The sequence below is a fragment of the Carassius carassius genome, chromosome 20 (genome assembly GCF_963082965.1).
Source record: "Carassius carassius chromosome 20, fCarCar2.1, whole genome shotgun sequence".
NCBI classification, from domain to species: domain Eukaryota; kingdom Metazoa; phylum Chordata; class Actinopteri; order Cypriniformes; family Cyprinidae; genus Carassius; species Carassius carassius.
In genome coordinates, this window is record NC_081774.1 from 19,124,523 (window position 1) to 19,142,219 (window position 17,697).

The following is a 17,697-nucleotide window of genomic DNA, read 5'->3' on the forward strand; positions in this document are numbered from 1 at the left end:
ACCATTCTTGGGTTTCTGAATGATTTCACCTGCCTTCTATTGCGTAATAGTATAAATTAAAAGGGCCAATAGTGTTTTATTCTAAAACACTTCCTCCAAGGCTATAAGTACATAATGTAATGGGATTTAACATCTGATAAGTGGAACTGTTGCCGGCAACAGAACAAACCAGAGAATAAGAGCAGACCGCATGTTCAGAATGAGCACAGTTGTGATAAAAACATGGTCAGATTGCTGCAGTTTTCTCTGACAGGGCATAAAGACGTTTGAGGACACTCTAACCCTGAAACGCAATGCTGTTACACTGCTTGGACATCTTTATTGCAAAAGAATATTACATGTTAAGATATATTTAATATAAAATGGTCAAATCAACTAGGCTCCAAATGCATTGCTTACATACATGGCTAGAGTTCTGTATATGCCAAAATGAACAAATAACACCGGCGTGATATAAAGTGAAAACAGTGAGGAGTGATTTTAGAGTACGGTATCAAAGGAAGCCAGATTTCACCCGGCTCCAAATAATCAAAATATCCTAATGCCAATTTGTGGCCTCAGTGCATATTTATGAGTTCCAAGGAGAAATCAAGGGGGAAATCCTAAAAACTTCCCAGATGTCCACAAGATTGTAGTATATGGATTCCGCAGAGGTCATCAAATCCCTGTGGTCAGCAACGGTCTCGAGAAAGCAATCTATAGTAAGCCACGGTCTTCAAACGGGATGACCACACTCCTGCTGCCACAGTGAGTGTGAACAGAGAAAGTTTCCATTTTGTGCTTTCCAAAACTGAATTTTCCCACATGTCATTTTCCCACATGCCAAGAACATGACAGCCTTATGTAAATCATTGGTTTAGGAAAGCTCTGTACCTTGAAGAAATTCTCCTTTGCTTCTTTTTCTCGGTGGATAAGAGTAAAACACATATAAGAGGACAGAAAACAACAGTTATGTCAATAGTTTTGTGGGGACATCGGGAATGTTCTCTGACATGAGTCTCTGACAGCCCTGCTGTCCACTTCAGTTGACTGTGGGTACCTGGTTCAGGCTGTATTCTTTGGCCTTCAGTCTCAGGTTGGCGATACTGCTGGCCATATTCATGCCCTGGGCTGTGTTGTTGGAAGCACATGATGGAGAATAAGTTGCCATGGCGCTGTAGGGAAAGGGTTAAGTTGTAAGGATGAGATTTCATATTTTCCTTAATAATAAATAATTAAATGAAATGCATGCTCTGTCTCTATTAATTTTATTTATGTTTGTGATGAAAATGCAGTACTATTCTGGGGGTTTTACAACGTATGTGGCACCACATTTCTGATTTCAGTTTTGTTTTTTAAAATTTTAATAATTTGGACTCCCTCAATTTTATATTTTTCTTCTTTTTGTTTTTTTACCATTACAAAAATACCAAATTGTATGATGGTATTTTCCCTAAAAATGCTTTTTACTCAAGCTGTAAAGTTTTGAAATTTTTAGTTATGTATCACTGGTGTAATTTCTGCCGGTGCACAATTTAGGTCCATGTAAACAGTATTTTATGGATAGTTCGATTTATATCTACACTTTTATCCAAAGCTACTTGCATTGCAAATATTTGTGTAGCACTTTGAAATAAGGTCCCATTAGTTAACATCTGTTAATGTATTAACTAACAATATGCAATACATTTTTACAGTATTTATACATTTTTGTTAATGTTATTAACATTAATGCTCATTAGTTAGTACATGTCAATTAAATAATATTAACAGATACAACTTTTGATTTTATTAAATGATGAAATTAATTAACATTATGCATTATAAGTATTTTTCATTGCTTTTTCTTGTTAACTAATGTTAATAAATGGAACTTCATTGTAAAGTGTTTTTATATTGTATAGATTTTATCTAAATCATGCACTCCCTGGAAACTGAACCCTTGACCTCAAGTCAAAGTAATTTTTTTAATGGTTATACCTTTGAAATGGTGCAATAGTTAAATTAAAATTAAATTAAATTAACTTTATGCATTTAGCAGACGCCTTTATCCAAAGCGACTTACAGTGCATTCAGGCTATCAATTTTTACCTATCATGTGTTCCCGGGGAATCGAACCCCAACCTTGCACTTGATAGTGCAATGCTCTACCAATTGAGCTACAGGAACACAATAGTTGAATATTTTACACATTAATTCATAAGTAAATTAACTTTTATTTACATTTTTAGTTAAGTGAGGGATGACAACATTATATTCATTTCACACATGCTATCCATTGTCAATAACTTGTAAATAACCCAGAATACTCTTATAACTTCTGCACAATAATGTCCACACCAACAGAAAGCACAGCATTGGTAATGGTAATGCATGAAGAGGCATAAAAAATTAGAAAACAAATCTGACCTGTACGATGGTGAGCTGCCCCAGGACAGGTAGTCATTGGGTCTGGGAGCGGGTCGTGGGACAATGGGCTGCTCTATGGCTGTTACTTCTCCTGAGAAAGACTTGAGCAACGAGGCATTTTTACTGGCCAGCATTGCACGTTCATTTCGCCGAAACTTAGCCCGCCGATTTTGAAACCACACCTAGAAAATCATGAAAGGTGCTCAGTTTGGCATATATAGTAGAGCAGCCTTACCATCAGAATGGAGCAATAAGAGAAGGTAAAGTATAGGTATGCGCCACTGCTCCATCCACATGAATAGACCATTTCAGAATAAAATGATAAAATAGCTAACCTGCACTCGAGCTTCAGTGAGGTTGACCCGGCGTGCTAAGTCCTCCCTGACAAAAGCGTCAGGGTAGTGCGTCCTCTCAAACACTCTCTCTAAGGCCTGCAGTTGACTGCTGTTGAACGTGGTCCTATTACGCCTCTGTTTACGCTTTTTCTTTTCCTCTGAGTTGAGTTGCTCATCTAGGGGAAACAAACACAAGCACACACACACATATTAGGATGACATGAATATCCCCATTACTCATTAAACAGGCTTACAGACTGGAAAATGATATTACATTCATATGGTCACATTAAGTCAAAATAGTGTTTGTTATGGATATGGGGGGGGGGGGGTGTTGGAGACAAGCTATTTTTTAATTACTTTTATTACATTTTATACTGATATTTTACAACTTTCCCCTCATGATCACATAAGATCTTTTTTTTATTTTTGATAATGTAAGTTAAAGGAAGGTTAAAGACTTTCTAAAATTATTCTGGATTTTTCTTGTAGTAAAATGCCTATTATAATGTCTGGGCCTGTTTTTGTCCGGGGAAAAGCAGTTCGTTGCAGACTCACTCATCTTTGGACATCAAACAGTTCTTAAAATCGCTCCATAAAACTTCCCAGAGAGGGAGAAAATACCCCAGTGGCGAATTGATTCGCCCCAGTTCCTCCAAGGCCGTGAAGTCAAACACAGTTGAAAGAAGAGGTTATCAGTGCCGGGCCCAGAGCATGAACAGCTCTACATGTCAAAGCTGTGAGCTTAGTGACAACGAAAAGCATCTCAACTTTATCGTCTTTTATTAACTATTCGAGATTTATGGTTATTCAGAAGTCTTTTATCTTAAAATAATAGGCTACATCTGAAGTAACATCTGAAATGTTGAGTAAAATGTTCACACAAGCCCACACGAGCCTTAAATCGTGTTGCTAGACCTACTTTTATATTTTCCCTAAATACGGAAAACACGCGCCAATCTATTAACTTATTTATTTATTTAAGTTTATTTAGTTACTTATTAGAAACATTTTGTTTTAATCTTAGTGGCTAGGTTAATAAAATAAAAAATAAAATAAAAAAACATGCATGTGGATAAAATGAAGCCTATCATGTAGAAAAACAGGCCTAGGTTTCGCAAAAACTAGACTGTAATTGTGGCATTAGAGGCTTGTGTTTACAATAATTTTCGTTATGTTTTAAATTGAAAATTTCGGATATGATGCAAAATACAAAGTTAATTCTAATAGATTATAGGCTACATTCAGTCTTGAAATATGGTTTAATTTTATAGGCTATGTTTAATTTACGATTTGAAATGGCAAAATAATAATTTTAGTGACTCATAAAATATTTAATTCAATGCAACTTTGGACTATACGTCTGTAAATCTTTAAATAACCCTAGAATATTAAAACTATCTATAGGGCCTATTTCTTATTATGCATTTTGCAGACTCGGTTTGTTGGCTTCACTGAAAATAAAATAACAAATAGGTGAATAGAAAATGGGCCTTCTATCAACATCAGGTCTACATCCATGACAGTATGCAGACTTACAGTCTGAAATGTTTGCAAAATTATCACTTTTTAAAAGCTTATTTTGATTTATTTTAGCAAACTTTTAGCTATAATGAAACTATAACTATAGCCTATTATAACCCGATCTAAACGCATGTGAAGTAGCCTAAATGATGCAGAACGCACTCGTGTCCTCTTATAAGCGCTTATAGAAGGAGGTCGGTCACTGTCACACATCTGCTAACGGGACAGTTTTCTGCACTGTAAGGTGCTAAACACATTCATGTGTTTGTTTTCATATGTAGGCCTGCCAATTAAAGATCATTAGAATCTAGGTTACAATTTAATTGCATTCACTGAATTATTAATATTATTATTTATTTATTTTTGTAATTGGGAAAACCTTAAACAGAAGTCATTTTCATGAAGTAGCCTAACTAATTTACTTTTTTTTCCCTTTACGACTTTTGAAGTTGAAATCGTTTCTTATTAAATTAGGAAATTAAGATTATTATGGTCCTGATACTTAAATGCTACGAATGTTTTGCGCCACTGCACGAGCATCATGTTTTGCTGATGGACTTACTCTCGTGCTGTGTCGTGTCGCTGCCGCTGGTCAGCCCCGGGGACTCCAGCATACTCCTGCCCGCCTCTCCTGCGCTCTCCTCCGCTTGAGCTCCCACCATCTCCCGCGCCTCCTCCAGATCCAACAGGTGGCTCACTGAAAAGTTCTTCTTCGCCTGTAAATGATCCTGATTTGCGGTGATCGCACTCTCCAGTCGGTTAGTTAACGTGGCTTGTCTGTCCATTACATGAGCATAGCTGGAAGTCATGACGCAAACTGACGAGACCCAAAATATCCTCTAACCAACATGAGTTAAGTCTTGACCATAAACAATCACTCTGTGCTCGACAAATAGATCGATTTAGATTTTTTCATCCGTTGTTGTTCAGAAAGCGTCGTGAGGATCCAAACAAGCGTAATTACCGTTCTTTTATTGAACTTTACGGAAAAAAGGCATCACCGAAACATCTCCAATTCAAGAGCTCCAAAGTCTTCGCCTTTACCCGCTGACTCCCTCTAGTTTCTGTAACAGAGACGTTCCCCTCTCGCTCCGAGAGTGAGGGAATGAGTAAACTGGAGAGAAAAGTTTGATGGCATGAGATGAACGACTAACACCCAATAGTAGGAGGTCTGACGAGCGTCTGTCTCTCCGCTTCTTCCTCCGGTTCTTCAGACGACACACACTGGCGCTGAGGGGAGTCTGAGAGCAAAACACACGAGCATTTGAAGCCCTGGGGAGGGATGATAGACATAAGAAGCCCTAATTACACGACAATGTTTTTTTCCGGCGTTTTTAGCGTTTAGCGAAGTCATGTCTCTTTCTCCACTCCAACACCCAACTGAAATAGCTACTCAGTAATTAATGGGTCAACGTGATGATGATTTATTTATTTATTTTTATTGATTTTTTGTCATGATCTAAAAAAAATCAATGAATAGCCTTCAGAAACAGACTTGAATACAACTCTTAGCCTACATTAACAAATTTGTTGGAATTTCCTAATTCAACGAATTTGGTCTTTAAATAAAAAATATGTCTAAATGAAAATTTGGCATAGGCGTATTTGCCATTATTATAATAATAATTATTATATATATATATATATATATATAAATGTATATGTCAGCATTTTTGTAGTCACACTCAAACAATTGCATAATAACAAACATTTAGGAAGCCATTTTGTTGTCATGTAAGAAAACAAAGACCTTTTAATAATAATAATAATACAATTATAAAATATGCTATAATATTATAATATATAATATTATATATAGGCCTCTCTCTCTCTCTCTTTTTCTCTCTCTATATAATATTATTAATATACCTATGTATTTTCTTTTTTTCTTCGTCGACTTTGTTTTAAAGACATTTAAAAACATCTTTATTGATCAGTATCCTAACTGTCAATGATTAAATGCTGCAACTGAACAGTCTCTTTGCAATGATCTCAATTACTTTTTTCTTTCCCGGCTGAATAAAATAGTCATCCTAAATTATATGCTGTGATCTCAGACAAGTTTGAATAAAGGGACAACGATCTTGTGAAGCTTAGCCTAAAATCATATTAACACGAACACTCAAAACGATCAAAGTTTCACACTGGCAAAGCTATTGGATAATATGAATAGGCCTCTCGTCCGTTCTGTAGGCTGTTGGTGTCAGTCCATGAGGTGACACTAAAATGTTGTTCTTTTTGAATCGGTTTACAGATGACATCGAAGCATTGCGTGCGCTTGTCTCTCGACAGGAGGGGATCGAGCTCTGCATGTGTCGCACTGACATGTTCAGGCTCCAAGCTGCCTCTGTCAGCCTCCTAGGTCTGGGAAAAGAACACTTGATGCCATCAAAGGGGCGCAGATTGAATCCAGATGTGCAGTGCCTCTCTCGTTCTTTCCGTGCATTTAATTAAGGAGCTTGGATTGAGGAGATCTTTCTTCATCATTAGTTTTCCCCCAAAATCCCATTTCTCCCTCGAAGCCCAGCTCGCTGCCCTGTGCCAGTGCGCAGCTTTGCTTTTATTATTATTATTATTTTATTCTGCCCATAAATCTGCCACATATCGAAACCTTGAATCTTTGTGAAGAATGAAAGTTCTTGCCTCTTTAAGGAACGCAAAACTAGGCCCGTATATATAGCAGGTTTAATTTTTGATCTGCCTCCATAATTTTCTTCATGAGCAAGGCTTAAAGCAGTTTCATCTGAATATGAGAACAAAATACATTTATGCAAAAAAAAGTAGGCCTAATAAAATGGCCTAATTAAATGTGTATAGTAACCTCTAACTATTCTCTGAAAAGTAGCATTGGCAATACAAAAAAGTTAAACTGTAAAACGAAAAGTAAAAATAATAAGCTAATCTACTCTGGAACGATATTAAAAAATTAAATGTTTGCATTGGAAAAACAATGACAACGGTCATTTAGTCATATATGAACTGTATTAAAATGTGGTTGGTTTTTATTTTGAAGACATCAGTTGCCTTGCTTTTATTATTGGGAGGGTGCAAGAAAGGTCATGAATGCACTGACAGCAACAAAAACGATTTGAGACTATCATTACGCTCTTTTCATCCGCTATTAAAAGAAAAAAAAGAAAGAAATGAAAATCGCATGCTATTAGAAACAACTAGTAGGCCTACATAATTAACGATTGGTAATTTTTATAATACGATAAACACAAAGATAGTTTTTTTAATGATATCAATAGACGGTGATATAGGTTTATTGACAATAACAGACGTTGTAAAGTAAATAATGGAACTAAATTATTAGTGCCTCAAGAATAGGCTACATGAACAAAAACGTGGCAAAATTCATTCCAGATTTACAAGCAATATGAAATTTGCTTCGAATAAATAGATAATTAAGGATAAAGTTAGCAATTAGGAATAACTCTACTTGAACATTTGGATTGATAGCCTACATAAAAAACCTTTCCTAATCACCCTTAATTCATGCACCCTAAGCTATATATATTTTATATCCTACATAGTTTATTTAACCAATCATAATTAAAGTATGCACGTAGCCTAATGTATTAATATTAGATTTTATTCTAATATTGTTTTTTGTTTCTTTCCCATTTTTATTGTCAACAACACGGAGGACGGCAAGTTTAATGTAAGCAACGCCGTTTTGTTGCATATTTGCACGGACCATTTCTCACATGGATCATATCACATGTCCGTCTAAGATATAGAGATCAATTGGATCGTTAGGATAATTGTTATAATTAGACTCGAGGATCCTCTTGTAATTGGGGCTCGTGCCGAATCCTTCATAATTATAGGCCTACTGCCTCGTGGACCTCAGAGTGCATTACAAACCTATGTGCACCTTGCCTTACACAACATTTGTTTTCAGCATCGGGACATTTTCTCACATGTTTGTCTAACGAGCACAGCAAAGAAAGAAACAAGGACCTAAGAAAGAACAGTTGTATCATATAAACTGAATAGATGCACATTAAATGATAGGAATGTGCCTCACATTGAAGAAAAAACAACCTTTAGTAAAGCCTGCACGTGACTATCAAAGTTTTATAGTCTCCCTTTACAAATATGAACTTTGAACACTGTTTTTTTTAAGACATACCGTTAAAATTAAAATGCTAAACATTTTATAAACCGCAATTAAATGTCATAAATGACTTGCATTTTAAATTCTGCAGCTGTCCTGACTTTAATTCTTAACCTAATATACACGATTTAGATGTCTAACCTTCTTTTAGACCGCGCGAAAAAAACATGTCCAGTAGTTATTAATGATTTATTGTAATCCAATTATTTTAACCCCCTTCGTTTACATACTGTGTCAAAAGCTACAATCTATAACTAATGCGTGGCCAGCGGCGTTAGTGCTCTGTATTTATCTCACAGTCTTTTTACGTCTCATGTTACACACTTTTCCAAGTTGTCTGGAGAGGAACTCCACTAAATGAAAAGCAGATCCAGAGGAATGCTGCTCTATGAAGATGAACTACTGCTAAAACAGGCATGATGTAGGCCTAGTCTAATTTACAGTCTAAAACTGGCCTTCTTTATGAGGATGATATCTTAAACGATTCTGCTTAACCTTCCTTTAAAAAGTATATTTATACAGGGAAACAAGTAAAGCACCTGCCTTGAAATCTTTTTGTTTTTGACTGAAAAAGCACATTTCTGAGGATATGAATAGTATATATTTCATGTATAAACTAGACTAATTTATTTGCTATATTGTATTTGCAAACAGCATTTGCAATCTATCTTTCTTAGGGAAATGAGACTGAAAAAAAACATAGACTAAAAAAAACGAATTAATTTAATTTGTTAATATTAAAAGATTTAAAAAAATATTGAAAAGCAATTATAAAATGCTGAACCCTGATAAAAAAAGAAAGAACTGTGTCTAAAACGTTCCTACTACTGGCCAGTAACCACTCTAAAAAATATATGTATGTTACCAAGACAATGCCTGATCAAATCCAAAACAAAAAAACAGATCCCTACAGAGATCGGTCTTGTATTTTTCTGTTCTCTGGTGATCAGGCCAACATCCCTGAAAATAATAGTCATTTCCTTCAAATTATCCCCTCGGTTGTCTTAGTTCATAATAAATTGATCGTCTTGGTCTGGACTGCAGCATTTAAGCATCACTTCTTCACATTCCAGAAACCACAAGGGACTTAAAGCTGTTTGGAAATTAGGCTCATTCTTATATTAACCCTTTGACCCTGTTGGCTGACGGGCTGAGGCTGTGAAGAGGAAGGCCAGAGTGGTTAACTGATGGCCATCGCTGAGGGGAGAGAGCATGAAAAGATAAACAAAATTAAGAGCAGTGATGAATATCACCTCTGAAGGAGCGAGAGGCTGGGAGAAGTAGTCATTTATTAATGGGAAGTGTTAGGCCATTAGCCCAGTTATTGAGTGATGGGCCAATGGCCAGGCTCCTATTGCAGGACCTCATGGAGAGTGCGATCATATGCAGTGATAGGAGTAGTGTTGGTCTGCTTCAGCTTTTCCCAAATGCAAATGTAAGTTGACTGTTCAGATTGCAACGCAAATCCAATTATTCCTAATTTGTCTATTCAATTCTTATTTTATCAGCAGGCCTGGTTCTGAAATCAGAGCCTGCTTTCCTCTTTTAGCATTTGGATGGTTATGGTTTCAGGAGGAAACCATGTAACACAAGCAGAGATGTGAGACAGTTGATGTGGATGTGTGTATTTGGGAAAGAGAACGCTTGAGTTGGAACTTTAAAACAGTCCGTTGACACCCAAGGTCCAGCTTCACAGAGCTGCCTATTAATTTCTAATAACGTATCCTAAAAAACAAAACGCCCATTAGTCACAATATGAGGAGTTTCTCATGTGCCAGAGTGTGCTGGCACAAAAAGGGTGTTCTGATAGAAAACACATGGGCTGCAAAAGATGGAGAGAGCCCATCAATGAAAATATGATAATTGTGTTTCGAAGACTGAATACATTACTAGTATGTCAAGACAAAGGACAAATTTAGGCCAAATCCATAAAGTCATATTTCTTTCCAAAATGATTCCTTGAGGACAAACGTCAAATCAATTTGTCACAGCACATTGAGAAGAAGCAAATATGGGATATTAGCGAAGAAGGACTGTATTATTTCATTACTTGGGATTGACGAGATTAAAAAATTTTAAACTGTGAAAAACTACTTTATTTGATTTTATTTAGCATCTGCATCTTTGTAGAGGTGTTAATAGTGGATGGAAAAGACTCATTGGCGTTCAAAAGTTTGTGGTTGGTATTGTTATGTGGATGGAGGAGGATGAACCCAAATGCAGACAGTAGTCACAGCAACACAGTTTATTGTACAAAAAAAAAAAAAAAAAAAAAAAAAAAAAAAAAAAACAGGAAAACAAAACCCACGAGGGGGCAAAACAAGGGCAAGACTGACGAGAGATAAACTAGACTAACACTTGACAAACTACACTATAACAAAAACAGGATCACACTTCTACTTCGACAAGACGTACTCACAGACAGATCTCACATAGATTGACACGCAAATGTTAGACAGTCTTTGACAATATTTGACAAAATATGGCAAATGTTTGACAATGAACCGACAAAGGGACAGAGAAACACACGAGGTTATAAAGGGAGGCTACTAATGAACACAACAGGTGGAACCGGTAAATCAATGATGACAAAACTAGGGTAACAAGGGGGGCGGGGCAAGGAAACGAGACAACACAAGCACATGGCCCAAAGACAAGGCCATGTGCTTGTACACAAAACACGGGCCTGTCATGATCCTGCCACAAGACAAAAATCAGGACATGAAGGCAGAACCATGACAGAACCCCTCCCTTAAGGAGCGGCTTCCAGACGCTCCTCAAGGGAACATCAAACAAGGGACACGACTGACTGGGACAAAGACACAAACCAACAGGACATGACAAATAACACTAAAGGCAAACATGAAAAAACAATCACAGGGTTAGGGTGCAAAATCAAAAACAATAAACAAGGCAGAGGACGTGGGGGAAGCACAAAGCCCTTAGAGGGCAGTCCAGGGTGGATGGGAGGACTGGGGGTCTTGGGTCTCCGGGACGAGGACTGAGGACTGGGACTGGGACTCCGGGGGAACTTGGCTGGAGACGCATGAGGGGATGACTTGGGGGAAACAGTAGGCAGCTTGACAGTGGAGACAGGAGGCAACACAACAGGAGACAAGACAGGGGATACTGCGGGTGACTTTGGAGCAGAAGCCAGAATAGAGCTCCCCATCTCTGAATCGGGGAGATCATCGTCTGCAGCAGACTGGGGTACGGCGCTCACGGCAGCCGACTGGGGTACGGCGCTCACGGCAGCCGACTGGGGTACGGCGCTCACGGCAGCCGACTGGGGTACGGCGCTCACGGCAGCCGACTGGGGTTCGGCCATCACGGCAGCCGACTGGGGTATGGCGCTCGTAGAATCATTGGACTCAGTACTAGACATGACAGACTTGCCAGGGGCTTCGAGAATCTGGACAAGACGCTTTAGATATTCTGCCAAAGTGTCAGCAGCGACGAGGACAGGCATCTCTTGATGCGCGGAAACAGCCCGCAAGACAGTTTCAGCAGCTGAATCGGCCGCGACTCTCTCTGCAGTACTCATGATAGCGGGCTCTGGGACAGCACCTGGGAGAGCGCTTGCAGTAGCGGGCTCTGGGGCCGGCAGAGATGAAGGGCGAGAGACTCCCTTTCTCCTCCTCTTCCTCTTAGGTCGCGGTGTGGAAGACAGAGCCGGACATGTGGCCGGTTGGTGAAGCTCAGCGGGATCTGTGACTTGCCTGATTCCCCTGGGTAACCACTGCCAGGACATGACCCTCCGGGATCACTGGCAGCTTGGGTGAGAGTGTCAATAAGGTGGACCCCCGCGACTCCCTCTGCGACAGACAATCCACCATATCGCCAAACGAGCAGCCGACCAGCTTCTCCCGTTCTGCCAGGGGTGGAGGAGTGTTGAGGCCCGCTATGAGGTAGCGGTTGAGGAGACTATCTGGTAGAAACAGCCTCTCATTCGCGACCCGAGCATACTCTCCCAGGGACCGCTCTCCCTGGGGAGGAATTGGCAGCTTGCCATTCCTTGCATCGTCGGTAGCCCTCCGCCACCATTGTGCAAGGTCGTCGGTGTAGTGCTCAAAGGAGGACATACTGTCTGCTGGGTTCCTTGCTGGTCGGTTCATTCTGTTATGTGGATGGAGGAGGATGAACCCAAATGCAGACAGTAGTCACAGCAACAGTTTATTGTACAAAAAAAAAAAAAAAACAGGAAAACAAAACCCACGAGGGGGCAAAACAAGGGCAAGACTGACGAGAGATAAACTAGACTAACACTTGACAAACTACACTATAACAAAAACAGGATCACACTTCTACTTTGACAAGACTTTCAATAGACGTACTCACAGACAGATCTCACATAGATTGACACGCAATGTTAGACAGTCTTTGACAATATTAGACAATGTTTGACAAAATATGGCAATGTTTGACAATGAACCAACAAAGGGACAGAGAAACACACGGGGTTATAAAGGGAGGCTACTAATGAACACAGGTGGAACAGGTAAATCAATGATGACAAAACTAGGGTAACAAGGGGGGCGGGGCAAGGAAACGAGACAACACAAGCACATGGCCCAAAGACAAGGCCATGTGCTTGTACACAAAACACGGGCCTGTCATGATCCTGCCACAAGACAAAAATCAGGACATGAAGGCAGAACCATGACAGGTATAAAGTCTCTTAGAGGACTTTCTTATTATCATCAATGTTAAAAACAGCTGTACTGCTTAATATTTTTGGGGAAACTGTAATATGTATTTTGCAGTATTATTTGATCAATAGAAAGTTCAAAAGAACAGTATTTATTTGAAATACAAATATAATGTTACATGATAAATGTCTTTACTGTCAAATTTGATCAGTTTAATTAATCCTTGTTGAATAAAATCGCTCTAGTAAAAGTCATAAAAGTTACCTTATTGATACTAAACATTTGAACAGTATTAATAATAATAATATGTTTAATTTATATAGTGCCTTTCCCGAGCTCAAGGACGTTGAACATGGTACACCAAAGCAACAAATATTGATAACAAGGAACAATTTCATTGGACATTTGCCCAATTCAGTTGCAAATAATGCTGTTGCATATTACACAGATTATGTAGTAAAGACATAGAAATTGAAAACAAAATGGACAAATACACAATGTAAATTAGTGATAGTGTTGATTAAACAAATAAGTTTTAAGTTGGGGTGCAATAAAGGAAAAGGACCTGCCGCCCATTGAAGATAGGCGGAACCTAGGTACACAAAGAAGTTCGGAATAAGAAGATGGGAGTGTGCGAGAAGGTATATAAGAAGAGAGTGGGTCAGAAAGATAGGAGGGAGCAAGACCTTTGAGTGCCTTAAAGGCGAGCAGAAGAATTTTGTATTGCACACGAATAGATACAGGCAACATGTGAAGATTAAATAGAATAGGGGTAGTGTGAGTAGATTTTTTTGTGGAAGTTGATAATCTGGCAGTATTTAGAATGTACTGCAGACGGACGATGGAGTGAGCTGGTAGCCAGAGAAAAGAGCATTACAATTGTCTAGGCGATTGGTAATAAATGCATGCACTAATGATTCCGCATCTTTTCAACTGAGAAAAGGACGAAGTTGTGCAATTCGACGTAGTTGAAAAAAAGCAGCTTTGGAAAGTTTGCTAATGTGGTCATCCAAGGGCATTGGTGGGTCTAGAATGATACATAAGTTTCTAATAGTAGCCGATGGAAAAATAGAAATAGCATCAAGGTCAAAGCTAGAAACATTAATTTGATTTAGTATTGTATATGAAGAGACTAGAAAAGCATAGCACCAGACACAAGTCCAACTCCAATAAAATATATTAACTTCTGGTGGTGCGTAGATCCAAAAATAGCTCAAAGATCAAAACAAATAAGATCTGCATGCAAAAAAATAGGCCAAAACACTCAAATAAAGTGTGCAAAATGTTTCCAGGCTTAAACCTTCATGAACCTTCATGATGAAGGGTTAAGCCCAAAAAGGTTTGCACACTTTGTACGTGGCACCTTTTTCGTATTCTCTGGATAATCAATTAATATTAGCGTTTTTATCTATTTTTCATGGGTGGATCTTATTTGTTTTTGGTCTTTAAACAGTAATGTAAATAAAAGAGTGAAATGCATTGTTATCAACAAACAGTTTTTTTTTGTTCATCATGGTTGGGGCTAAGATTGATACAGTGAGCCACCTAATTTCAACACACCATAACCCCTCTGAATGAACCTTTGAATCACAGCTAATGAACATTTGAGAGCACTTAATCAAAAATAAGCTTTGTTTATGAACAGGATATGTGCATTCCTCCATTTCACTCTTAAGGTTTATTTATACTGGGTGAACCAAACCTAAAACACACAAATAGGAAATAAATCAATGCGCTGGATGCAGCGAGTGTCGCTGAAGTTTCCAAACTCAAAGGCAGCTTGTCATTCAGAGAGTATTTTCATCAACTATCACCCATTAACTCAAACAAATTGGCAGCCAACTTTTCCATCGATATGATGAGATGTAAATGCTGGGGAGCCCGAGGCGAATGTAGCCATGGCAGCATAAAGGATTCAAGCAGGAAACAGGAAATTAGGTTTCAAAATATTTTAGATTTGCACAGTATATTCACAGTGGAGAGCATAGACTGGAAGCTCAGTGCTGCGTTGTAGCCTTGGGAAAACCTGTTGATGCTAAAGTATTGAAAATAACATAATGATTTTTACAGATGACACTAAAATATTAATGGAATAGTCTCCAGGAGAAAGAACACTAGTATTATGACTGTTTTGAATCTATAACTAATCTATTATTTATAATTTATATATATATATATATATATACAGTACAGAACAAAAGTTTGGAAACATTACTATTTTTAATGTTTTTGAAAGAGGTTTCTTCTGCTCATCAAGCCTGCATTTATTTGATCAAAAATACAGAAAAAAAGTAATATTGTGATATATTATTACAATTTAAATAATTGTTTTTAAATTTATTATACTTTAAATGATCATTTATTTCTGTGATGCAAAGCTGAATTTTTAGGATCATTATCACATGATCCTTTAGAAATCATTCTAATATGATGATTCATTATCAAAGTTGGAAACAGTTCTGCTGCTTAATATTTTTCAGAACATGTGATACTTTTTTAGGATACTTTGATGAATAAAAAGTAAAAAAAGAAAGAAGCTATGTTTTTAAAATATAAATGTTTTGTAATAACAATATCCACTACTGGTCAGTAATTTGGGGTCAGTAATTTTTTTTCTTTCTTTTTTTTTTTTAAATAAAATCAATACTTTTATTCAGCAAGGAGGTGTTAAATTGATAAAAAGTGATAGTAAAGAAAATATATTATTACAATATATATTATTAGAATTTTTATTTTTATTTTGAATAAATGCAGTTCTTTTTAACCTTTTATTCATCAAATATATTAGAGAGCAGAATTGTTTCCAACACTTTCTAAATGATCATGTGATAGACTGGATGTTTCATGTGACACTGAAGGCTGGAGTAATGATGCTGAAAATACAGCTTTGCATCACAGGCATAAATTATTTTTTTTCAAGTATATTCAAATAGAAATCTATTATTTTAAGTTGTAATAATATTTCACAATATTACTGTTTTTTCTGTATTTTTGATCAAATAATGCAGGCTTATATATATAAACAATATATATATATTGTTTCTACTCATCATCAAATGTCTGTAAAGGAAATTAATAATTCAATAATTAAGATCCGAGTAACTGAAAAACATCAACAACATGCATTAAACAAATTATATGCACTGTGAATTGCATTGCAAATCATGCATTCACACACATTCTTTGATACTTTTTCTTCTAAGTAATAGTTGTAGTTATAAAATTCATCTTAAGCTGAGCAAGAAAGAAACTTGACATGATATATGGACAGGAAATTTCCAGTCAGATATTTTCTAAGATGAATAGTTAAAGAATAACCAGCCAGCATAAATGAACACAGCAGCCCAAGTCCAGAGGTCCTTTTAGCCTTCAGCTGTGACATATAAAAAGATATGGCACTGCTCTGTCTGGGGAAACGGATAAACAAAAGCTTCAAGGAGGGAAAAAAGCCAAAGCCAAAGTGTATGGATGTGCTTGCATATGTGCCTCATGTGCGTTACACTGCAAATCTCTGATTGGCAGGCTTCACTAATCACTGTGTTTAAAGAGGCCATATGCTCTCTGGACAACCCTGACCTTACTTTGGAGGATGTGTACCTTTTCTTAACCACCAATGGGCTCCCTTATTCCTGTTCTGAATTTGTTCTTTAATTTTCCAGTTGTGACCTCCACATCTGAAGTGAGTTTGGGATGCTGAGACCCAGAGCAGGGTGCAGGGCACTCTTTCCAACTCCTGGTCGGGGCTTGATCACTGTGCATGAAAGACAGAAGGTTTTATGAATTATGTGTGATTTTTGTAGATTTAGGTAATGAAAAATTAAAGAAACAACTAAGCAATATCACCCAAGAGTGCTTTATAAGAATATATAAGATCACCAATGTGATTACCTATGAAAATGCATACGATTTAACCAAATCAAAATGAAGGAATGAATTCGAAAAAAAAAATGAAAAAGGAATGAAAATATATAAAGGGTGGTCACAAATTAATCTTGGGGACTATCTTAATACATAAAATATATTGTTAATGTCTCTATAATTGCAAGTGTGATATAATGGCTTTATAATGGTTTAGTAAAGAAGAACGTCATACTGAGTAGTACCTTACATTTTAAACACAATGTTGCCATTTACTTTGTCTATTTCTGCTCCACCAACAAAAATAATTTCAAATGAAGCCAACACAGAACTGGCATAGTGGTGTTTAGCTCCTGAATGAATCAGTGTTTTTGAACAAATAGGTTGAGTGAATGATTCAGTGACTCACTGATAATAGATCTGTATCTGAATCAATTATAACGGTTTGATTTAATAATTCAAACTTCTCTTGTCGAGAAAAATCCCCACTGCTCATACACAGACCGACAGTGACTATTCTTTAGGTTGAACCTGGAAACAAGTTAGCATTATACTCCTCCTTTTCCCACTGTCCAGAAATCAGTGTTTTTTTTAAATGGGTGTTTGGTTATTGTGAGCTTTTACTTGCCTTAAAAGGGTGGTTGCTGACAAGAGATTGTTGGGGATATTAAAGGTCATCATGCTGAACTCATCTACTCACTATAGTCCCCTTACACAACCTTGTGTTTAAAGGAACTTTCAAAGAAAAGAATATATATATAAAGGCAGAAAGAGTTGTCGGAAGCTGAACTAAACTTTTGTTGGTCACTGAATTTAATTT

The 17,697-nt window shown here is 37.3% G+C and overlaps 1 protein-coding gene across 1 annotated transcript; it reads right to left on the reverse strand.

The window, feature by feature from the left end:
* Positions 1–294: 294 nt before the first annotated feature.
* LOC132096611 (paired mesoderm homeobox protein 1-like) lies at positions 295–5,499 on the reverse strand. Its single transcript, XM_059502074.1, has 4 exons — positions 4,810–5,499; positions 2,724–2,899; positions 2,389–2,570; positions 295–1,154 (listed from the first exon to the last, which is right to left on the reverse strand). Exons 1-4 carry the CDS (start codon positions 5,054–5,056, stop codon positions 1,022–1,024), a joined length of 738 nt encoding a protein of 245 aa, XP_059358057.1. The 5' UTR covers positions 5,057–5,499; the 3' UTR covers positions 295–1,021.
* Positions 5,500–17,697: the final 12,198 nt, after the last annotated feature.